A 24,430-nucleotide genomic window follows, 5' to 3' on the forward strand; every position below is an offset into this window, starting at 1 on the left:
TCAGAGCCCGCTGACGCGCGAAAGCCGATTCTCGCAGCGGCGAGCACCCTCGACATCACAGGGACGCTCTCTCGCTGCCGATTCAGCTCGTTCGGCGACCGATTCCCTCAAAGCCAAGCAAAGAGGGGAAAAAACAGGGAAGCGGGATTCACTTGTCTACTTTCTGAACAGGAGCAAGGTAAGGACTGGAAAAGACCAGTCCTAAAATCAAAGAGATATTGTAGTCATGGACAGTCTCTTTGGCTCCCTCATTTTGCATTGTCTTCTGTAAAAGGTGGTTGCATTTTCTTTCTTCCTCTATCCAACATGTCCAAGGTCATCTAGAAACATGGCGTTTCAGTACCTCTAATTGAATTCCAGTTTGGATTACTTTTTGAACTTGGGATTTAATCTTCAAAATGACTATTGACTCCAAACATTGCTGCTTAGCTTAAACTCGTGCTGGGACACAGGAGTACTCACCTCTGAATGCGAATGTTTTGGTACAAGAAGCCTTGAGCGTCAATCATGATGTTGGCTTCATCCAGCACAAACATGCTGATCTTCTTCATGCTCACGCCTCTCCGAAACAGCAGTCTAGCATCATGCTGGGAGTCCGGATGACAATCCGCTCCTCCAGCACGGTGCCCCATCATGTTAGGTGCAGTCTTAGAAAGATGGACCCCGTTCCCTGTTCCTAAAGGAATGGGAGAGTCTGCTCCTGTTCCACAGGGAGCCGGTCCAGTTCAGAAGATGGTAATGTACACAGCACATCGCGGGTCGAGGGGAAACCTGGGCTTCCAGGGAAGCTGACAGAGTGCGATATCTGATGGGAAGGGGGTGCTGAGTCACCCCTTGATATGCCGCCCTCCACCATTCAAGGCGTACCACCCCGTTCAATTTACAGAAGGCTGCCAAGGTTGGGTCTAGTATCTGGATCAGCTACCAGGAATGAAGGGGAAGGGAAGGGCAGGACTGCCCTCATGCGGTCCTCGGATGGGTTGTCCACATTCCTTGTCATTCCCAGTCCAAGGGTATTATTGAACGCTGGAATGGACTTCTTCAAACTCAGTTACAACTTCGCACTTGGACCAGTGAGTCCAAAACCTCAACTATTACCTCCCCGTACCTCGGGTGGCAACATCACCTTAATGACACAGTCAGTGCCTTAAATGGTTGACAGTCCGATTCGGGAAGCTTTTGATTGCAGCCACAGTGTAACTTTAACTTCAGGCGAAAATGGTAATCATAGTTTATCTATAGGACAAACTGCCCGGGTTAGTCATCCACAAAAATTAATTTTTCCTTGCGTATTACTGTTGTGGTTTAGCCCCAGCCGGCAACTAAGCCCCACCCAGCCGCTCGCTCACTCCCCCCCAGTGGGATGGGGGAAGAGAATCGGAAGGGTAAAAGTGAGAAAACTCGTGGGTTGAGATAAAGACAGTTTTACAGGTAAAGCAAAAGCCGTGCGCACAAGCAAAGCAAAAGAAGGAATGCATTCACTCCTTCCCATGGGCAGGCGGGTGTTCAGCCATCTCCAGGAAAGCAGGGCTCCATCACGCGTAACGGTGACTTGGGAAGACAAACGCCATCACTCCAAACGTCCCCCCTTCCTTCTTTTCCCCAGCTTTATATACTGAGCATGACGCCATATGGTGTGGGATAGCCCTTTGGGCAGTTTGGGTCAACTGTCCTGGCTGTGCCCCCTCCCAGCTTCTTCTGCACCTGGCAGAGCAGAGGAAGCTGAAAAGTCCTTGACGAGTACAGCAACAACTAAAACATCTCTGTGTTATCAACACTGTTTTCAGCACAAATCCAAAACATAGCCCCATACCAGCCACTATAACGAAAATTAACTCTATCCCGGCTGAAGCCAGGACAATTACAAACACACCTTCGAAGTGCCATGGGGAAAGTGCTCGATCCCCAGGGAAATGAACATCTCATTTCCGAGCAGTGCACATCCAAATTATCATAGAATCACAGAATGGTTTGGGTTGGAAGGAACCTTTAAAGGTCAGCTAGTCCAACCCCCCTGCCATGAGCAGGGACATCTTCAATGAGATCAGGTTGCTCAAAGCCCAGTCCAACCTGACCTTCAATGTTACCAGGGATGGGGCATCTACCACCTCTCTGGGCAACCTGTGCCAGTGTTTCACCACCCTCATTGTAAAAAATTTCTTCCTTGTATCCAGTCTAAATCTGCCCTCTTTTAGTTTAAAACCATTACCCCTTGTCCTGTCACTACAGGCCCTACTAGATGTCTGTCTCCGTCTTTCTTATAAGCCCCCTTTAATAAGGTCTCCCTTTCTCTTCTCCAGGCTGATCAACCCCAACTCTCTCAGCCTGTCCTCACAGCAGAGGTGCTCCAGCCCTCTGATCATTTTTGTGGCCTCCTCTGGACCTGCTCCAACAGGTCCATGTCTTTCCTGTGCTGAGGACCCCAGATCTGGACGCAGCACTGCAGGTGGGGTCTCACCAGCGGGGAGCAGAGGGGCAGAATCCCCTCCCTCAACCTGCTGGCCACGCTTCTTTCGATGCAGCCCAGGATACAGTTGGCTTTCTGTGCTGCGAGCGCCCATTGCCGGCTCACGTCCAGTTTTTCACCCACCAGTACCCCCAAGTCCTTCTCCACAGGGCTGCTCTCAATCCCTTCATCCCCCAGCCTGTGTTGAAACCGGGGGTTGCTCCAACCCAGGAGCAGGACCTTGCACTTGGCCTTGTTGAACCTCATGAGGTTCACATTCAAAGTGAATAGTACTGAAGACGGACACACACACACATCTAAAACCATTGTCACATGCTCATGTCTCATTACCATACATATACCATACATAGGTTGCCAGATGCAGGTACGCGGCAAGGGTTTCATACTGCATAAGTCTGGAGCTTTAGGCATGGTAGGGCAGGGCCATCCTCAACTTGACAGCCAGTAGGTGCAACGTTTACTAATTTCACAATTAGTATTACAATGCAAACGATGTCCTGCCACTCTAGGCACCCATTTCACTCTATTGTCAAAACCACGCGCAGCTTCTCGTACAGTGCGTTATTACAAATAGTTAAATTTAGATTAACCTTAGGATGCAGGGTTAGTGTATCATTATTGCCTACTATCAGTCCTTGACCTCATGCTAGTACAGATGGTATTCCTCCTGTAAATGTAGTTCTAAAGATGGATTGCAACTTATCTTGGGAGTTGGACTCAATGATCCTTATGGGTCCCTCCCAACTCGAGATATTCTATGATCCTATGATCTTCAATATCTGAGTTGTCCCATGGGCAACATGGAAAGGTGGAACCCGTTAGAGACAGGTTTTGGGCATACGTTCCAGTTATCGGTGCTCCCACGGTGATAAGGAAACACCACATTTTCCTGTAAGAGAAGACACCTAGGTCTTGGACATAATCCAAGCCTCAGTTATGGTTAACTTGCTCCCTTTAGTGCCTAGAGCATCCCGTGCTCCTTCTCCTTCATAAAACAACAGCCACCCAGACCAATCCCTGAGCTGGGTGTTCAACTGCCACCTCATCTCCAGGACTTCGACTGGGGTTCATTCCCTATACCACTGATTATTTCTGCTCCTGGGAAGACGTATTTCCAGCCTTCCCGCTGTTCGCTTCCAGGGACCAATACAATCTCCTTGTCAAGTTTCCCAGAGTCGTTGACCTTCCTTGAGATTGGCAAACTGTTGTCCTTTTCACCTATAGTGCACCACTGTTGGACAAAAATGGATATGCTCTTAGGCTGAGCTATATCATAAATATTTTTCCAGTGTGGTTTCCCCCATGTGTCTCTGCCATTTACTCGCCAGTTGGTTTTCATCCAATTTTTCATTGGTTTTTCACCCAATGTTTTTCACTGGGTGGCACCTGCTCGTACGGCATATGAGTCTATGCATAGACACGAGGGGCTCCTTGCTCCAGGGCCATCTCCACCGCTCTGAGCTTTGCCACAGGCATCGATTCCTTCTGTGAAAGCTTCCCTGGGCTCTACCAGTTACGGGGAGGAGGGCGGCTGGGAGTTCTCCACAGGCATCCAATTCACTCTGCGCTCTCCCATAGCTTGTTTTCCATATTCATCCCGTCACTTGTCACTCGGTGATGTATAGACAAAGCCCGTCGCTGAACCCTTCTGCACTACCTTTAGGGGTAACAGCTTTCTAGTTAAAATCGGTTTTAAAATAGGAATAGGCACACATAATTTATCTTTTTTTCAGTTATGGCTCGGTAGTTGGCAGCCCTTCATATGCCGCTAGGAGCACTTTCTGAAATGGAGAGTAATTCCGTTGGGAGCCTTGCCAGGATTTAGAGCCAGAGGTAACAGGGGACTCCTTTCCACCTTGCGCGTCTTGCTGCCATCCCCTTTGATATCCCTTATCACCTATGCCTGTCTGTAGTGTAAATGGGTGCATAGGGGGTTGGGTCCCGTAGAGCGTAGGGTGGATGGGTCCCAAGGAGTGTAGGGTGGTTGGGTCCCACAGAGTATGGAGTGGTTGGGTCCCACAGCGTGTAGGGTGGTTGGGTCCCATAGCATGTAGGGTGGTTGGGTCCCATAGAGTGTGGAGTGGCTGGGTCCCATAGCGTGTAGGGTGGTTGGGTCCCACTGAGTGTGGAGTGGTTGGGTCCCATAGCGTGTAGGATCGTTGGGTCTCATAGCATGTAGAGTGGTTGGGTCCCACAGAGTGTAGGGTGATTGGGTCCCATAGAGTGTGGAGTGACTGGGTCCCATAGCATGTAGGGTCGTTGGGTCTCATAGAGTATGGAGTGGTTGGGGCCCACGGAGTGTAGGGGTTTTGGGTCCCATAGGGTGTAGGGTGGATGGGTCCCACAGAGTGTGGAGTGGTTGGGTCCCCTAGCATGTAGGGTGGATGGGTCCCACAGAGTGTGGAGTGGTTGCGTCCCACAAGGCGTAGGGCGGTTGGGTCCCATAAAGTGCTAAGTAAAAGTTTCATCTTTTAAAGCAGTTGATGCTTCATGATTTTTCTGATCTCAGTTCCATACTGTGGTTTTCTTCTTTTCTGTTTTCTTCTTCTTTTATTTCTTCTTCTTTCATTTCTTCTTTTATTTCTTGTGTTATTTCTTCTTCTTTTATGTCTTCTTCTTTTATTTCTTTTATTTCTTCTGTTATTTCTTCTTCTTCTATTTCTTCTTCTTTTTCTCTTTTCTTCTTTTCTTCCTTTTCTGTGCCGGGTGGCACAGTTTTCCATCCTCCTGTCCGTCAGGTACCTAAAAATGTAACCTCTTGACTTGGTCCTTGCCATGCTGAGTCAGGAACGCTAATATTTAATTCCTGTAAATGCTGGACAATAACGTTCGTACTTTGGCCAACCGTTTCCTCATCTGGTCTCCTGATCGGAGTATCATCTATATATTGTAACATTGTCACTTCGGGTGGGACGATGATTGATCCTGCCTCTTTAGCTAACGTGGCACGAGCACCGGGGAGGCCGTTAATCGCCTTGCGGTAGGCAATTAAAGGTGTACTGTATTCCACCCCAAGTTTTGCTCTTGTATTGGGATCATAAAGAATGGATCTTTTCTACCGAACGCATGCCGAGCGCATTCATTTATTGCATTCATTGTATCTACCATGCTCGGAACAGCGGCTGTTAGAGGGTCAGTGACTTTATTTAAAGCCCTATAGCCATGCGCCGAGTCCCATCTGGTTTTTTAACAGGCTGTACGGGGCTGTTCTAGGACGAACGTGGTTTTATTTTCCCCTATAATACCCAAATGATGACTCTAACGGTGTGCTTAATTCCGTCACAGGTTTTATGGCAGGAGCAGTTTATTGGTTTACGATTAGGCAAGAAGGGCTGTATGAAATACGGATTTACATCCACTATTGCAAACGAGAAGCCTCGCCTTAACTACATATTGCGCCTTAAGACGTGAGTTCACGATCACATGAGGTCACCGCGACTAGCAGGACGTGTAAGAACGAAGCATCCGGCGCATGAAGACAAACCTCTCCCATTTCTTCAGCGCCACGTCAAGGCACGCAACGCTCCAGCCAGGACCTGAGAAAATTTCATTCAGCTTGACAAGAAACCATTTCGCAGCCTCTTTTGAGGTTTCTCCCGTAATACGAACGCCAAAAAGCCGTGTGCCGGTGGGGAAACCCTTCTTCCGTCCTGCCGCGGTAAAAATCGGCACGGAAAAGGAGTCGGCGAGCGCAGCTGACGATGTTCGTCCTCCCTTTGCAGCCCGTTAAACCCGGTATCAGGGGGAACTGAGCTTAAACCCAGACCTTCAAATGGCTGCGCTGCAAACCGTTAAACCGAGATTAAAAAAAGAAAAAGCAGCAGCATACGCAACCCCATTGCTCTAACACGTTTATTTAAGGAAAAAAAAACTTTTTTTTTTTTTTTTGACAGGAAAAAGAATTTTATGGACTGTTCCTGAAGAGAATAATTGGCTTTGGAGAGACTCTTTCACCTTAATCTCTGCTTTTTTTTTAATTTCGAGTTACGAGGCACGAGATGTGCACGCCTGTAAGGACACAGATACACGGGGGGCTCAACAGTATTTTAGGGAGCGAAATAGGTCGGAGACCACCCTCGGGGGAATGACGTCAGGGCTCCCCTGCCCACGATCTGCACCCACCTTCCCGCTGACGTCACCCCTCCTCCCCCGCGCGTGCGCAGTGCGGCACCGCCCCCTCCCCACCCCCACCCCCAAACCCCCGCCCCCCGCCCCCACCCCGGCGCGGCGCGGAGGATGCGGGGACGCAGGTGGGTGCGGGGCTGGGGGGTGGGGTGGGTTTTGGGGTGCAGCCGGGGCGGGTGCAGGCGGCGGAGGGTGCACGGGGCGTTGCTGCTGCCTGCAGGCGGGGCGGGGGGATGTTGGGGTGCAGCGCGGGGATCGGGCACCCCGGGGGCGCGTGCACGAGGTGGGGGAGGGGGGCCATCGGGGGCGCGCCGCCGTGGTGCATTGTGGGTAATGCATGCATTGCGGGGTGCAGCGGGGGTGCGCTGGCGGGCGGGCGCGGGGAGGGATTTTGGGGTGCATCGCGGTGCAAGGGCCGGGGTAGGTCTGGGGGCGCGTGCATGGGGGAGGGGGCCTCGCGCCGCAGCGGTGCATTGGGGTGCCCGCATTGAGGGGTGCGTTTGGCCGTTGCGTTGACGGAGGGGGGCGGATTTTGGGAGTGCAGCACGGAGGGGCTCGGTGCATTGGGGGGTGTCGGTGTTGGGGGGGCAGCGGGGCGCTGGCCCCGGGGTGCTCGGCTGCGCATCAGCATCCGTGCAAGGGTGGTGCATCGTGGGATGCGCATGCGCTGCGGCGGGGGGGGTGCAGGTGCTTTGGGGGCATTTTGGGGTGTTTGAGGGGGGTGCAAGCAGGCGGGTGCATGCACAGGGGGTGCAGGGGTGTGTGCATGCACAGAGCTGCACGTAGCGGGGGTGCAGCAGGCGCAGTGCATGCACGTTGCAGGTGTGCGCATGCAACCGGGGAGCTCGCGTTTGGGGGGTGCATGGGAATGGTGCAGGCATGTTGGGGTACACGGTGCATGCACGGTGTGCGGGGACGGGGATGGGTGCACGCACAGCGGTGCACGCACGTGCTGGGTGCGTGCTTGCACGGTGCGTGGGGGCACGCGCGCGTCCCCAGGGGCACACGCGTGTGGAGGTGCACGTGTGTGCAGCGTGCGCTCGCACCCCTGTGCACGCACCCAGCCCAACCCGCACGCACCGCCGTCGTGCACCGTCATCACCCGTGTGCGTGCACCGTCGTCTGCGCGCACCCCTTGCACGCGCGCACCCCCAGATGCGTGCACCCCTGTGGGTGTGCGCTCCGCGTGCATGCGTAGGCCTGCACATCTGCAGAGGTGCAGGCAGGCGCGGGGTGCATCGCGCACGGTGTCTGTGCGTGCACGTCCCTGCGTGTGCATGCACACCTGCACCGTGACGTGCATGCAGCACGCCTGCGCGGCGCGCACGCGTTCACCCTCAGGCGCACGCACGCAGGGGTGTGCACGCACCCCGCGCGTGCGTGGGGGTGCAGACCTGTGGATGTTCACGTGCCCCCAGTGCTGCAGGCGTGGGGGGGTGCACGTGTGCAGGGTGGGCGTGCGGACGTGCTGCGCAGGGGGGCGGGGGTGCGCGTGCACAGGCAGTACTCGAAGCCCCAGTCTGGCCAGGTTTTCCCCCAAAAGCTGCGGTGTGTTTCTGCTCCCCCCAGGGGAAGCGTGACCGGGGCTGGGTGAGCGGGTTGGGGTAGTGGCAGCTTTACTGGGCTACTACTGGCTTACTAATAGGTTACTATTTGCTTCCTATGAGGCTACTATGAAGCTACTACTGGGGTACTCTCAGTAACCTTGTGAGGGAGTAGTGCGGTGCTATCGAGACACAGCTGAGATACTCTCGGGATACTCCTGGGATGCTACTAAGATGCTAGCAGGAGTTTACTGAAATGCTGCAGGCAGTACTAAGGCACGCCCAGGGTAGCACTAAGATACTAGCAGGATCCTATGTGGATGCTACCGGGATACTGCGAGAACCCTACTAAGGTACTATGAGGGCACTACCAGGATGCTATCAGGATACTACTAAGACATTTCCAGCATCTCTCCAGGGTTGATACTGAGATATTGTTGCGAAGGTACAACTGGGGCCGTGCTAACACCGTCAGGGTACTCCCAGGATACTACAACAGATACGGTTAAGATGCTTTCCGCATAGTAACGTGGCACTAAAGTAATGTCTGGATATTACCTTGCACTACCAAGATACTATCGGGATGCTACTAAGAGAGTAGCTGTATACCATTACACCACTATTAGGATCCTGTCAGGACAGTGCTCGTATACTACTGTGATACTAGCAGGGCACTGTTAGGGTGTAACTAGGGTGCTATTGGGATACTCCTGACGTAGTGTCAAGATACTACTACCTGTGCTAGTACAACATGGGAGTAATGCTGAGCTATTCAATAGCTGCTACTAGGATACTCGCAGTGTAGCACAAAGGTACTATCAGGATGCTGCTAAGGTGTGATCAGGATACTGCCTGGATACTCCAAGATACCGCTGAGATACTTTCACCATACTATCGAGGCACTACTAAGATACTACAGGGCCATTAGTAGGATACTACTGAGATAGTATCAGGGTACTACGATGATAATATCAGGATATTATCACAAGGCTGCTAAGGTGTTGTCAGGACAGTACTAATTGCTTAGTAGGACGCTGTCAGGATGCTAGCAGGATATCAGTAGGATACTTCTGAGATACTACAGGGGTACTGGAAAAGAAAGCGGTAAGATACTTCTGTGATACTATCAGGGCAACACTCAAACTTTTGGGATACCGCCACCACATTACTGATACTAGTACGATACTTCCAGGCCGCTACTAGGATAGTGATCTAGTATAAGGATACTACTAAGATACTACCAGTTCAGTAAAAAAGGTAGTGTTATGATCCTTTTTATATACTATCAGGGTAGCACTAAGATACTTTAGGGCCACTATCCACACTTTTTTGCTACTAGTAAAGTATGCTGGTATAGTGTCAGAATATCAGCATATTTCTGTGAAGACAGTACTCAGATGCTGTTGGGATACTACTAGGATACTACAGAGATACTGTTGGCAGTGTAATAGCCCTGGCAGTAGGGTTTCAGCCAGCACGGTGGCAGCAAAGGGGACGGGGAGCCCTGCTGTAGCGAGTAGCCCGGTGCCTCACAGGCACCCTCTCCCCGCAGCTAAGGCGGCGCGTTGGCGTTGAGGAGGATGGAGGCGCCCCTGGTAAGCCTGGAGGAGGAGTTCGAGGAGGGGCCCGGGGACGATGGGGGGACCCCGCAGCGCACTGCCGACCCGGCGCTGGCCGAGCTGGAGAGCTTCTCGGCTGAGATGATGAGCTTCAAGTCGATGGAGGACCTGGTGCAGGAATTCGACGAGAAGCTCACCGTCTGCTTCCGCAACTACGATGCTGCCACCGAGGGTCTGGCCCCCGTGCGGGGGCGTCTCCAGGCGCAGGAGGAGGAGGAGCGTCTGCAGGATGAGGAGTGAGTAAGGCCCCCCTACTCCTGGGGACACGTGCCTCCTCGCACACCTGCAAAATCCACACACACCCCCCAATGCAAACTGGCTCCCTGCGTTGCAGCGTGGTCCTGCAGCAGAGCAAAGTAGTGGTCTAGTAACCTGTGAGTAAGCCCCCTTACAGCCTGTGTGCCTCCTTGCACCCTTGCGAGACTTCCCTGACCAGCTCCCTGCATCCTGGCACGATCATACAACACGTCGGGAGTAGCGCTGTAGTATCCTGTGAGTAAGGACTCCCTCGGTGCATGCTAGCAAGGTACACCCCACATGCAACTCAGCCCCCTGCATCGCAGCGTAGTCATGCAGCAGTGTGGAGTAGCTGTGTAGTATCCTATGAGTAGCTGTATAGGATCCTTGGAGTAGCTGTATAGGATCCTTGGAGTAGCTGTGTAGGATCCTATGAGTAGCTGTATAGGATCCTTGGAGTAGCTGTGTAGGATCCTATGAGTAGGCCACCCTTGGGCCCGCATGCTTCCTTGCATGGCCATGAGATACGCCCCATCCCACGGCACGCAGACCAGCCTACCCCATTGCAGTGTGGTTGCGTAGCACATCAGAGTAGCAGTGTAGTATCCTATGAGTAACGCCCCTCTGGAGCCTATTGCACCTCCTTGCATGCTTGCAAGATCTCCACCACATGCAGATCAGCCCCCTGCGCTGTGCGCTGATCATGCAGCGCCTTTGAGTAGCTGTGTAGGATCCTTGGAGTAGCTGTGTAGGATCCTTGGAGTAGCTGTGTAGGATCCTATGAGTAGCTGTATAGGATCCTTGGAGTAGCTGTGTAGCATCCTAGGAGGAGGGAGAGCAGGTTGTCCCATGTCGCATTGCAGGGGGACACAGCAGGCTCAGGCTACGTGAGGAGAGCCCCCGGGGGGGTGAGTGTAAACCTTGAGTAAGGTGTGAGTAGAGCTTAACCTCCTGCTTGCAACGCGCAAGCTCTGCACCAAGCCAGGGGGCAGCCAGTCTGGGGCAAAATCCCCCCAGCCCTTCCACAATATAGTGGCATTTGCATTAAAAACTAAATTTTCCTTAAAAACCTTTTTTTTTTGGTTGCAAAATGCCTTTTTTTTTTTGCCAAATTTGCGGGGTTTTTTTTCAGCGATGTTTATACATTAACGCCTTTCTAATGGATTTTTTTGTGTTTAATTGGGATTATTCCCCAGGCTGCGATTCCTAATACTCATTTTTCACCATGCAAAGTGGTTGTTTTCAACCCAAAAGCCCCCAAATCTGTATATTTTGGGGTTGGTTTTTTTTTTTTCCCCACCAAAATTCACCGAGGCCAAATTGCTTTTCATAATTGGCCAAACTGATGGTTTTTCAGAGAAAAAAAAGCATTTTGGCCCGGTGCCGGGAGCGCCGCGCTGTCGCCGGCAGCTGGCTCGCGGCGCCGCTTTGTGCTGCTTATTGTGTCTTTTTGGGTCAGTTTGGGCAAAACAGGGCTTTTTTTTAATTCCCCTCTTGAATGAGCCCTGTGTGCACGGGCGGGGGATGGGCAGGCGCCTTAAAGACGCCCTATTTCCCTAATTATTAACCAATTCTTGCCATAATTAACCCAGAAATCTGCTGCTGCTGCTCGCCTGACCCTGCAGGGTGCTGGCCCTTTAAGAGCGTGAAAAAAAAAGGCAAATTTGGGGGGATAATCACTTATTTTTTCCTTATTTGCTGCGGTTTTGTTCAAAATGGGAATACGAGGGGGCTTGGACGCGCGCATTTTTGTGCGTTAATTTGTGAAATACGTGGTTTGGGGGGAAGTAAGATCAGGCGAGGAGGGAGCTGGGAGAAATACCCAAAAATGGGCGGTTTTGGGGGGCTGGGGAGGGGCAGGCGGGTTTTGGGGTGATTTAGGGGGAATCGGGATGTGCGTGGACATGGCACCGTGGCAGCCGAAAAACGTCATTTGCGGTGGGAAAACGGGTGGGTTTGCCTTAACTGGGGAGAGATTTTGGAGTCTCTTTTTGTGCCTTTTTCCCCATTTTTGACCTTTTTCCCCATTTTTGACCTTTTTCCCCACTTTTGACCTTTTCCCCCATTTTTGACCTTTTTCTTCATTTTTGACCTTTTTCCCAATGTCACCACTTTTCAGCTCTTCTCTCCCGTTTTCCCCATTTTTTTTCTCTTTCTCCCCGTTTTCTCCGTTTTTCTCCACTTCTCCCCTTTTTTTCCCTTTTCCCCTCATTCCCCCTTTTTTCTTACATTTTCTCTTTTTCCCCATTTCCGCTTTTTTCCCCCATTTTTTCCTTTTTCCCTCTTTCACCCCTTTTCGTCCTTCCCCATCCCCCATTTTCCCGTCTTTCCTTTTGTCCCCCTTTTCCCTTCATTCCCCCTTTTTCCTTCTTTTTCCCTTCCTCATTTTTTCCTCCATTCCCCCCTTTTTCCACCTTTTCCCCTTTCCCCTTTTTTCCCCTTTTTCCCCTTTTTCCCTTTTTCCCCTTTTTTCCCCTTTCCCCCTTCCCCCTTTTTTCACATTTTTTCACATTTTTCACTTTTTCACATTTTTTGACATTTTTCACATTTTTCACTTTTTTCCCCTTTCCCCCTTCCCCCTTTTTCACATTTTTTCACTTTTTTCACATTTTTTCACATTTTTTCACTTTTTCCCCTTTTTTTCCCCTTTCACCCTTCCCCCTTTTTCCACATTTTTTCACTTTTTCCCCTTTTTCCCCCCTTTTTTCTCCTGTTCCCCCTCCCCATGCACCTTTTTTGGGTAAAATTGGGCAAAATTGGTCCAGCCTTGCAGGGGAGAATCAGGCACCCCAATAGTGGCGCAGAGGAGGGGGTTAGGGGGTTCGGGGCAGGTTTGGGGTGTTTTGGTGCATTTTGGGGTATCAGGGCCATGCTTTGGGGTGGTTTGGGGCAGGTTTGGGGTTGTTTCCAGGTGTTTCAGGGCTGTGTTTTGGGGCAGCATTTTAGCGGATTTTGGGGGGTTTCAGGGCATCACAGCTGGTTTTTGGGGTGTTCTGGGGGGGATTTCAGAGCAGCAGTTTTGGATGTTCCGGGGCCATATTTTGGGGTGTTTCAGGGCAGTTTTGGGGTATCTCAGGGCTGTTTCAAGGTGACAATTTAGGGTGTTTCAGGGTGGCATTTTGGGGTGCTGTGATTGCATTTTGGGGCATTTCAGCATGTTCCAGGACAGCATTTTGGGGAGTTTTGAGGCATTTTGGGCATTGCAGAAGCGTTTTGGGGTGTTGGGCACCTGGGGGATGTCCTGGAGCACCATGGCAGCGTTTTGGGGTGTTTCTTGGGGTATCAGGGCAGCTTTTTGAGGCATTTTAGGGCAACGTTTCAGGACAGCATTTTGGAGTCTTTCCCAGTGGCATTTTGGGGTGCTTTGGGGTGTCAGGGCAGTATTGGAAAGCTTTTTGGGGTGGTGGTTTTGGGACAGCATTTTGAGACGTTTCAGGGTGTTCTGGGACAGCGTTTTGGGGCATTTTGGAGCATTTGGGGGCAGTGTTTCAGGAAAGTATTTTAGGAAAGTATTGTAGGGTATTTCTGGGTGTTCAAAGGTGGCATTCTGGGATGTCCTGGGGCACTTCAGGGTATTTGGGGGGTTTTTGGGGGATGGTGGTTTGGAGCATTTCAGGGTGGCATTTTGGAGCATTGTGGCTTTGGGGGACAATTTTAGGTGTTTCAGGATGGCATTTTGGGGCATTTCAGGGCATTTTGGAGCTTTAGGACCTTTAGGGGTGTTTTGGGGTGTTTCAGAAGAACATTTTGGGACATTTTGGGGTGTTCCAGGGCAGTGTTTTGAGGTGTTTTGGGGCCTTTCAGAGAGTCCTGGGGCTTCGGGGCAGTGTTTTAGGATGGCATTTTGGGGTGTTTCTGGGGCTTTGGGGGTATTTCAGGATGTTTTGGGGCATTTCAGGACGTCATGGTGATGTTTTGGGGTGGCATTTTGGAGCATTTCAGGGTGGTCTTTTTGGGGCATCTAGGGACATTTCGTGACACTGCAGTGGCCTTTTTGGGGGTATTTTGATGGCAATGTTTGGGGGCACATCAAGTGCTGGGGCAGCACTTTGGAGTCTTCTAGGGCCTCATTTCAGGTCTTCTAGGACATCATTTGGGGTGTTTGGGGATGTTTCAGGCATTTCAGTGGTATTTCGGGATTTTGGGGGGGGGCATTTTAGGGTGTTCCAAGGCTGAATTTTGGGGTGTTTTGAGCATACCGTTTTGGGACGGCTTTCTGGGAGGCAACATTTTGGGATCACCGCTCACCACCCACCTCCCCGCAGGGTCTGGGACGCTCTCACCGATGGCTTCGCCCCTCGCGGCTCCCCCCGGCCCTGGCTGCTCCCCGGGGCTGAGGCCCCCGACAGCACCGACCCCCAGGTATGGCTGTGGCCCCCCCCTTGGCTCCCCAAAACCCCCCTGTCCCCACATGACCCCTGGCGGTGCTTGACAGCTGTCAATCAGCTCCAAGGCTCAGTGACCATCAGGCCACTGCAAACTCCCCAAAAATGGTATTTTTGGGGTGCCGCAGCACCGACACAGTGGGTGTCCACGTTTTAGGAGGAAAACACACTAAACCAGGCAAAATTAAGTGTTTGGTTTGGCAATCTGGTCTTTGCCAATTTGCTCCCAAGCCAGGGGTGAGGTGGTGTATTTTTGGGGGTAGAAAGTAGTGTTTCCTTCGTTGTAGTGAGTTCATGCTGTGAATAGCTGCATTTGGGGTTGTGGGAGGGCTGCAAAGATGCCCCAAAATCCACTGAATTTAACCCATTTGGATGTTAAGCAACCTGTTGCTAAAGGGGAAAGAGAAGGTCCATTTCTTGGGTTATTTTCTGCTAAAAAGGTGAAATAGACTGTGAAAGGTGGCAAACAAGAGGATGCCTCCCCATCCAACATCTCCATCCAACATCTCCATCCATCCCCTCCCCATCCAGCGTTCCCCTCTGACATCTCCCCGTCTAATGTCCCCATCCCGTGTCTCCATCTGACCTCTTCCCCATTCAGCGTCACCATCCATCGTCTCCCCATCCAACATCCCCAGCATCTCCATCCAGCACCTCCAACACCTCCCCATCCAGTGCCACCATCCAATGTATTAATTAAAACATCTCTCCATCCAACATCTCCATCCAATGTACCTGTACTTCTCCCTGTCCAACTTCCCAGTCCAATGTCTCCATCCAACAACTCTCCGTCCAGTGTCTCCCCATCCAACATCTCTATCCGTCTCCTTGCAACACTTCCCCATCCAATGCTTCCCTGTTCATCGTCTCCCTCTCCAGTGTCTCAATCCAGCCTCCCCATCCAGCGTCCCTGTCCAAAGTCCCATCCAACATCCCTGTCCAACATTTCCCCATCCAACATCCCCATCCAACATCTCCATCCATCTCTATCCAGTGTCCCTGTCCAACATCCTCCCATCAATGTTCCCATCCAACGTCTCCATCCAACGCCCTCATCCAACATCTCCCCATCCAACGTCTCCCTGTCCAACATCCCCATCTGATGTCTCCATCCAATGTCTCCCCATGCAAACCCCCCCATGCAGCGTGTCCCCCTGAGCTGTGGTTCCCTGGTGGCTCTCCCTGTGCCAGGGCCAGGGCCATGTCTGTGTCCATGCTGGGGCCATGCCTGTGCCGGGCCGTGCCTGCGGTGCCACCAAGGCCGCCCAGCCTGTGTCTCCTGCAGCTCTGCGAGAAGGAGGAGGAGGAGGAGCTCACTGAGAGGAGTGAGCAAGACTCGGGCATCAACGAGGAGCCGCTGCTGACAGCTGAGCAGGTACCCCTGGCCCCCGTGGGCACCTGAACGCCTGCATGTCCCCCAAAAGCCCCCCAGCACGGCCTCGGCCCGCCCTAGCCCCGTGGCCATGTGAAAAAGGCCAGATCCCATCATCTTGGATGCGGGATGCGGGGCGTGGGATGCAGATTTGGATGTAGACGGAGATGCGGGTTGTGGGTGCCGATGTGGGAGTCGGGTGCCGATGGGAATGCGGGGTGCGGGTGCTGGATGCAAATGGGTGGCACGGGATGAAGGATGAAAACACGGGGGGCAGAGGCGGGATGCAGATGTGGGATGCAGGACGCGGGTGCCAGATGCAGGGTGCAGATGCGGGGATGGGGATGCGGATGCAGATGCAGGGTGTGGATGCGGGACAGAGGGTACGGATGCGGGTGCGAGTACAGATCCGAGATCCAAGATGCAGGTGGAGGATGCAGGATGCAGACATCGGTGCGGGATGCGGATTCGGATGTAGGTGCAGGTCCGGGGTGTGAGTACCCGTGGGGGTGTGTGAATGCGGGACGTGGGATTTGGATGGAGATGGGAACGTGGAATGCAGATGCAGGATGCAGCTGGAGGACGCAGGGTACAGATGGATGCAAATGCAGGTGCAGATGCAGGACGAAGGGAGCAGGATGCAGATGGAGGGTGAAGGGGAGGGTGGAGGATGCGGGATGCCGATGCAGGTGCAGGATGAAGGGAGCAGGTTGCAGATGTGGGTGCAGGACACGGATGCAGTGTGCAGGTGGAGATGCAGGGTGTAGCTGTGGGCTGCAGGGTGTAGATGCAAGATGGAGGTAGGATGCAGGTGCAGGTGGAGGACACTGATGCCCTGCAGGTGATAGAGGAGCTGGAGGAGCTGATGCAGAGTTCGCCCGACCCCGAGGCCGACCCTGAGGGGGAGGAGGAGGAGGAGGAGGAAGAGGAGGAGGAGGAAACTGAGGCCGATGCTGAAGGCGAAGGCGGTGGCGGGGGCACGGAGCCCATCCTTCTGCGTGAGCTGCGTGCTTTCTCCCCTGCCTTCAACAACAACTGCTCCCATGAAGGTACGGCCAGCAAAATCCAGGCCAGTCACTTTTTGGGGGCGATTCCAACCAAATTGGACAAATGAGTCTCTCCAGGCTGCAGGGCTGGCTTGCCCCGGTGTTTATACACTGTTTGGCCAGGAAGGGGCTCTGGGCAAAAAATTAAGCCCACGTGGGTCTTGCATTTAGTATCGCTTTAAATGCACCCGGGGTTTCGCCAAGAGCGCCGTGCATTTTGCAAAATGCCTGGTGCACGGTGCGTTGCACTAAATGCATTTTGCTAAATGCGTTGCGCCTTTCCCTAAAGCACTCGGCGTTCTGCGAAACGCGCCGTGCCCTTCCTTAAACGCACCATGCCTTGCGGCGGCGTGCTCTGTCGTCTCTCCCCGCGCGCTGAGCCGTTTGCTACGCTTGCCGTGTGGTTGGCATGGTGTGCTCTGCATTTTGCTGTTTGCATCCTGCATTTCAGGAAACGCACTTTCTTGACAGCACTGTGCCTGTGACTGAAGGCGCCGGGCACTTCACTGAGCCACGCGTGGTGCGTGTTCCTGACTGCACCGTGCGTTTTGCCGGGTGTTTCACTCCCCCGACTGCACCGATTGCCGCTACGTGCGCTGTGCACCAGGCGTTCTCCTGATTGCACCGGGCATTGTCCTGAATACGTGGAAAATACGGTGGTGCTTTTCACTAATTGCATTATGCGTTTCCCCAGGAGCACCAGGCAATTTAACTGATTGCACCGTGCAGCATGTGGTGCATTTCTCTACGTGCGCTGCCCGTGCCGCTGAATGCACCGTGCACTAGACTTTTCATGAGTGGCATGGTGCGTGTCACTAATTGCCCTGGAATTTTGCTAATTGCTCTGTGTATTCCCCTGATTGCGCAGTGCATTTCATTTATTGCACCATGGAGGTCACTAACTGCACCAGGCGATTCCATAGTTGCTCTGGACGTGTCATTTATGACGCTGGGCATTTTGGTAATTGCACAATGTATTTATTTATTGGTGGTCCAATAAATGCACCGTGCATTTCATTAATCCCGTGCTGCATCTGAACAGTTTCAGCGTGCGTTTCACTAATTGCACTGTGCCTTTCATTAATTGCCCTGGGAATTTCACTAAACGTAGTGTGTGTTCACTAAACGTAGTATGTATTCACTTGCACCGTGCCCGGCACTAATTGCACAGGCGTATCACTAATTCCCCTGGACAGGACGGAAATTGTATTGTGCGTATTGCTAATTGCACCAGGCACGTCACTAATTGCACCGGGTGTTTCGCTCATGCACTATGCATTTCACTGGTTGCTCCAGGCACGTCACTGATTATATCGGGCAGTTTTGCACCAGGAGGGACACTGACTGCACCAGACGTGTCACTAATTGCACTGTGCGTTTTACTAATTGCTCGGGGCATCCCACGAATTGTACCGGGCTTTTCCCTGGTTGCACTGTGCATTGCACTTCCTGCATAGGGTGCCTCACCCGTAGCGCCGGGCAGCCCACTGATCGCCCCGTGCCTCTTACTAATTGCGCTGTGCGTCTCGCTAATGCACGAAGCATTTTGCAAACTTGAGGGTGCCTTTCCCTAATTGCGCCATGCACATCAGTGATTGCACTGGGCATGTGACTGGTTGCAATGGGCATTGCACTAATTGCGCCGGGGATTTCATTTATTGCACCGGGCATTTAATTTATTGCACCGTGCATTGCACTTACTGCACCGGGCATTTCATTTATTGCACTGGGCATTGCTCTTATTGCACTGGGCGTTGCACTCATTGCGCTGTGCATTGCATTTACTGCACCGGGCATTTCATTTATTGCACTGGGCATTGCTCTTATTGCACCGTGCATAACACTTATTGCACCAGGCATTTCATTTATTGCACCGTGCACTTCATTTATTGCACCGTGCATTGCACTAATTGCGCCGGGGATTTCATTTATTGCACTGGGCATTTCACTAATTGCACTGGGCGTTGCACTTATTGCACCGTGCATTGCACTTATTGCACCAGGCATTGCACTTATTGCACCGTGCATTGCACTTTTTGCACTGGGCATTTCACTAGTAGCACTGGGCGTTGCACTCGTTGCACTGGGCATTGCATTTACTGCACCAGGCATTTCATTTATTGCACCGGGCATTGCTCTTATTGCACCGTGCATTGCACTAATTGCGCCGGGGATTTCATTTATTGCACCGGGCATTTCACTAATTGCACTGGGCGTTGCACTTACTGCACCGGGCATTTCATTAATTGCACCGTGCATTGCACTTTTTGCACTGGGCATTTCACTAATTGCACTGGGCGTTGCACTCGTTGCAGTGTGCATTGCATTTATTGCACTGGGCATTGCTCTTACTGCACTGGGCATTTCACCAATTGCACCAGGCAGCCCGTTAATCATAGAATCATAGAATAGAATCATAGAATAGAATCATAGCATAGAATCATAGAATCATTAAGGTTGGAAAAGACCTCTAGGATCGTCTAGTCCAACCATCAACCCAACACCTCCATGCCTTTTAAAACAATGTCCTGAAGTGGCATGTCTACACGTTTTTTTGAACTCCTCCAGGGATGGTGACTCCACCACCTCTCTGGGCAGCCTGTTCCGATGCTTGAGCACCCTTTCAGTAAAGAAATTTTTTCCTAATATCCAGTCTAAACCTCCCCTGGCGCAACTTGAGGCCATTTCCTCTCATCCTATCACTTGTTACCTGGGAGAAGGGACCGACCCCACCTCGCTACAGCCTCCTCTCAGGGTGTTGTAGAGAGCGATGAGGTCTCCCCTCAGCCTCCTTTTCTCCAGGCTGAACAACCCCAGGTCCCTCAGCCGCTCCTCACCCCGTGCATCTTAATAATTGCACCGTCCACGTCTAACGGTACGGTGAAATTACACCGTCCACGTCTCTAACGGTACGGTGCAATTGCACGGTCCACGTCTCTAACGGTATGGTCCATCTCCCCGTGGGCGCGTGCCCGTCTCTCCCCGTGGCACCCGGGGAGCAGGGCTGGGGCGACTGTCGGCGCGGGAGCTGGCGGCGGCAGCGGGACGCGCAGAGGCGGCGAGCCGGGCGCTGTCGGCGGAGCTGGTGGCACAGCTGGCGCGGCGGGACGAGCTGGCGTTCGAGAAGGAGGTGAAGACGGCGTTCATCGGGGCGCTGCTGGCGGTGCAGGGGGAGCAGCGGGAGCAGCGGGAGGCCGCCCGGCGCCGCCGTCGTGACAGGGGGCTGAGCCTGCAAGGGGGGCGTCCCGAGCGCGGGAACCACATGCCCCGGAAGGTGGGGGACACCGCGGCCACGGGGAGAGGGGATGGGGGGATTTGGGATGGGAGGAGGAGAGATGGGGGATGGGGGATGCGGGGACGGGGGACGCGGGGCAGGGGGTGAGGGATGTGGGGACAGGAGGTGGGACAGGGGACATGGGGCAGGGGGATGAGGGATGGGGGACATGGGATGGGATGGGGGACATGGGACAATGGGATGGGGGGACAAGGGATGAGTGATGGGATGGAGGAGAGGGACATGGGACGGGGACATAGGGCAGGGGGATGCGGGGTGTGGGGACAGGAGGTGGGACAGGGGGACATGGGGCAGGGGGATGAGGGATGGGGGACTTGGGATGGGATGGGGGACATGGGACGATGGGATGGGGGGACAGGGGACGATGGGATGCGGGGACGGGTTGGGTGACAGGACGGGGCAGAGGGACATGGGACAAGGATGCGGGGATGGGTGATGGGACAGGGCAGAGGGACATGGGACGGGGACATGGGGCAGGGGGATGAAGGATGGGGGGCCGTGGGACAGGGGGATGCGGGGACAGGGGATGGGTGATGGGGCGGGGCAGAGGGACGTGGGACGGGGACACGGAGCAGGGGGATGAGGGATGGGGGACATGGACAGGGGCATGGGGGACAGGGGATAAGGGGACAGGGGTTGGGTGACAGGGGACAGGGCAGAGGGACATGGGACAGGGAGACACGGGGCAGGGGGATGAGGGACAGGGGATGGGTCAGTGGGACATGGGATGGGGGATGCGGGGACAGGAGAGGGGGTGGGGCAAGGGGACAGGAGGACATGGGACATGGGGACAGGAGGATGGGGGGACATGGGGACAGAGGGGGGGGTGTGGGACAGGGGACTGGGGGGGATGTGGATGGGAGTCAGGATCTGGGGGGACGTTGGTGCCAAGGGAGGTGCCACGGGTGATGTCCGTGTCCCTGGGAGGTGACAGGGTGACACGTGTGTCCCCAGCGCTTCAGCATGGAGGGCATCTCCAGCATCCTGCACTCCGGCCTGCGCCAGACCTTCGGCCCCACCGCCAACGAGAAGCAGGTGCCCCTTTTCCCCCAAAATTGCCCAAATCTGTCCCCTTTCACCGCCCCCCCCCCCATTCCCCTGCATCCCTTAAACCCCTTTTAAAATATTTTTTTAATTTTACAAGCCCACTCCGTCCCCTACACCCCGCTAATCCATCTGGCAAAAATCACCCTTTTTCACCCCCAAAAATCCTCCCTAAGCAGGGGTTTGTGTTTGGGCGGGTTCTGCAGCAATGCAATTCCTTCAGTACCCCCCGAAACACCTGCAAATTAAATGCAATCGCAGGAAAATCGCGGGCATACTCTGCTTTTGCACCACTTTGGGGTGATTTGTCTCAAGGCGGTGCAAAAAAAGAGGCAGTTTTGTGCCATCTAGGTGTTTTTTGGGGTGGTTGGTTTTTTTTTTGCAGTACCTGAACACGGTGATTCCCTATGAGAAGAAAGGGTCGCCGCCCTCCGTCGAGGACCTGCAAATGCTCACTAACAGTGAGTATTCATTCAGGCCGCCGTTTTGGGGCACAGTCGGACGTTTTGCATCACCGCGGCGTGGCGGATTTGGGACGCAGATGCGTATTTTGCATTGCTGCAGCGGCCGCGATCGGGGTGCATCATTGCAACGCAGCCAGTTTGGGGTGCAATCCCCCCCCTTTTTTTTTTTGCGTCGTTGCAGCGTGGACAATTTGAGGTGCAATCGCCCGTGTTGCATCATTGCAACAAAGCCCATTTTTGGGGGGGAAGACCCGTTTTGCAGCATGGCGGCACAGCTGGGTTGGGGTGCGATCACCCATTTTGCATCACTGCAGCACAGCTGATTTGCAGCAATCCCCCCTCCCATCTTTGCAACCTACACCAGCGCCGATTTGGGGGTAAAACCCCCGTTCTGCATTGCCACGGACCGGCAGGTTGGGGGTGAGAGTGCTTGTTTTGGATGTTCGCAGGCCTGGTGCATTGTGGGAAACTCTGGCAGTGTTTCTATGGCGACTGTGGGGCTGGTTTGGGGGGGAAGAGGGACATTTGGGGGGCAAGTGGGGCCAGGCTCACAGCTCCGTTCCCCCTCGCAGTCTTGTTTGCCATGAAGGAGGGGAACGAGAAGGTGCCCACACTGCTCACGGACTACATCCTCAAAGGTAGCGGCTCGCCTTGTGCCTCCGTGCATCCCTTCTGCATCCTTGTGCATCTCCCTTGCATCCTTCGTCCACCTGTGCATCCTTGTGCGTCTCCTCTGCATCTTGTGTGCATCTCTCCTGCATCCTTCATGCATCTCCTGTGCATCCTTGTGCGTCTCCTCTGCATCTTGTGTGCACCCCTCGTGCATCCTTCATGCATCTCCATGCGTCCCTTGCGCATCTCCGGTGCATCCTTCCTGCATCCTCTGTGAAACCCGGGTGTATCTCCCGTGCATCCCTCACGCATCCTTTGCGCAGGCCTCATGCATCCTCACGCACCTTCGCAGATCACTGCGCATCCTCCCTGCACCTCCCTCGCACCCTTACGTGGCCCATCTGCTTCCTTCATGCAGCCTCACGAACCCCTGCGCACCCCCTTTCACCCCTCATGCACCATCGTGCATCCCTCGTGCGTCCCCATTCGTCTTCCAGGCATCTCCTGGGCACCCCTCGTGCATCACCTGGGCATCTTTCTGCATTCCTCAGCATCTCCCACACAGCTCTTGTGCATCTCTCCTGTAGCCTCCTGCATCCTTGTGCATCCCTCGTGCACCCTTCCTGCACCCAATCTCGTGCATCCCTCGTGCATCCCTTCCGTGTTCCTCCTGCATCCTCTGCGCGTCCCATTTGCAGCCACTGGGCAGCCTCGTGCAGCAACTCACGCGTGCTCGTGCGTCCTTGTGCACCCACACGCCCTCACTCACGCTCGTGCATCCTTTCTGCACGCTCACGTGTGCACGCTCATGCACCCTTGCGCGCCCCCACGCATCCCTGTGCACGCTCATGCAACCTCCATGCAGGCTTGTGCATCGTTGTGCATCCTTGCACACCCTTGTGCATCCCAGCGCAAGCCTGTGCATCATTGCGCACCCTCGTGCATCATTGTGTGTGCTCATGCATCATCGTGCATCCTCATGCATCCCCGTGCACGCTCGTGCATCATCGTGTGTCCTCATGCATCCCCGTGCATGCTCGTGCATCATCGTGCATCCCCGTGCGCTCTTGTGCACCCCCCTGCACACTTGTGCACCATCGTACATCCTCGTGCTTCCCCATGCACGCTCGTGCATCCCCGTGCACGCTTGTGCATCATCGTGTGTCCTCATGCATCCCCGTGCACGCTCGTGCATCATCGTGCATCCCCGTGCGCTCCTGTGCATCCACCGTGCACGATCGTGCATACTCGTGCTTCCCCGCGCACGCTCGTGCATCATCGTGCAGCCTCGTGCATCCCCGCGCACGCTCGTGCATCCCCGTGCGCTCTCGTGCATCCCCGTGCGCCCACGTGCAACCCCGCGCGTCCCTGGTGCACCCTCGCGTGCACCAGCGCACACCCGTAACCTCTCTCTTTGCAGTGCTCTGCCCAACCTGATGCGGCGCTGCCCTCGCACCCCCCCAACCCCGGCGCCCCCCAAAAACGGGGCCAAACCCGAGGAAAATGGGTCGCCCGCGGCCCCCCCACACCCCCCCGCGCTCCCCCCACCTTTGCACAGCTGGGAAATAAATAATTCGTTTCATTAATTAAGCAACCGGCCTCCAGCGTCTTCATCCCCCGTCTGCGGCGCCGTTTTGCAACTTTTCGGTAGAGAAATGCACTTTTTTTTGGCAGAAAACACCGCCGAGGAAATGTTGCTGTGATGCTCATGAATATTCAGTATTTTCTAAAATATGCAAATTTCTGGCTAATGAGCTGCTGGGTGCTGGGCCGGCTGCAGCCGCCACGATCGGAAGAGCAAAATTCGGCTGTAAATTCCATTTTGCGGGGATTTTTCCCATTTTTAGCTTTTCCGCAGCCCCATTTTCTGCTAAAAGTTGTGCAAAAATCACCTTTTTTCCCCCCAGAAAATCAACCCGTTAATTAGCAAGGGCTCATTGCGGGGGGGGGGGGGGGCCTTCCATTTTGGGGAGAATTGCTCCATTTTGGGATTTACCACTCATTTGGGGGGACAGTGCCTAATTTGGGGGTCATTGCTCATTTTTGGAGAGCGTCATCCATTTGGGGGGGGGCAAATTCAGGCATTTTGGGGGGAAGTCACTTATTTTGGGGAGATGTACTCATTTTTGGGGAGCATCACTTGCTTTTGGGGAGAGTCACTTTCAGGAGGATCGCTAGTTGGGGAGAGCATCATTTTGGGGGGACATCACTCATTTTGGG

General features: G+C 53.8%; 1 protein-coding gene across 2 annotated transcripts; it reads left to right on the forward strand.

Annotated features, from left to right (window-relative positions):
* The first annotated feature begins 6,665 nt into the window (after positions 1-6,665).
* FEZ1 (fasciculation and elongation protein zeta 1) lies at positions 6,666-23,794 on the forward strand. Of its 2 annotated transcripts, none has more exons than XM_072884748.1 (10): positions 6,666-6,717; positions 9,689-9,991; positions 14,258-14,354; positions 15,663-15,752; positions 16,591-16,798; positions 19,798-20,069; positions 21,045-21,125; positions 21,520-21,595; positions 22,171-22,236; positions 23,631-23,794. In XM_072884748.1, exons 2-10 carry the CDS (start codon positions 9,717-9,719, stop codon positions 23,645-23,647), a joined length of 1,182 nt encoding a protein of 393 aa, XP_072740849.1. In that variant the 5' UTR covers positions 6,666-6,717; positions 9,689-9,716; the 3' UTR covers positions 23,648-23,794. The 2 variants fall into 2 exon arrangements, with proteins under 2 accessions (XP_072740849.1, XP_072740850.1); XM_072884749.1 differs by lacking the exon at positions 6,666-6,717 and adding an exon at positions 8,223-8,489.
* Positions 23,795-24,430: the final 636 nt, after the last annotated feature.

This window comes from Ciconia boyciana, chromosome 20 (assembly GCF_034638445.1).
Source record: "Ciconia boyciana chromosome 20, ASM3463844v1, whole genome shotgun sequence".
Taxonomy (NCBI): domain Eukaryota; kingdom Metazoa; phylum Chordata; class Aves; order Ciconiiformes; family Ciconiidae; genus Ciconia; species Ciconia boyciana.

Bases quoted from the DNA above. Each gene is read 5' to 3' on its own strand.
- FEZ1 (XM_072884748.1), top strand. From the start codon at position 9,717: ATGGAGGCGCCCCTGGTAAGCCTGGAGGAGGAGTTCGAGGAGGGGCCC. The intron at 16,799-19,797 runs GTACGGCCAGCA...CCCGGGGAGCAG, and splicing joins CAACAACTGCTCCCATGAAG to GGCTGGGGCGACTGTCGGCG. The intron at 21,596-22,170 runs GTGAGTATTCAT...TCCCCCTCGCAG, and splicing joins CCTGCAAATGCTCACTAACA to TCTTGTTTGCCATGAAGGAG.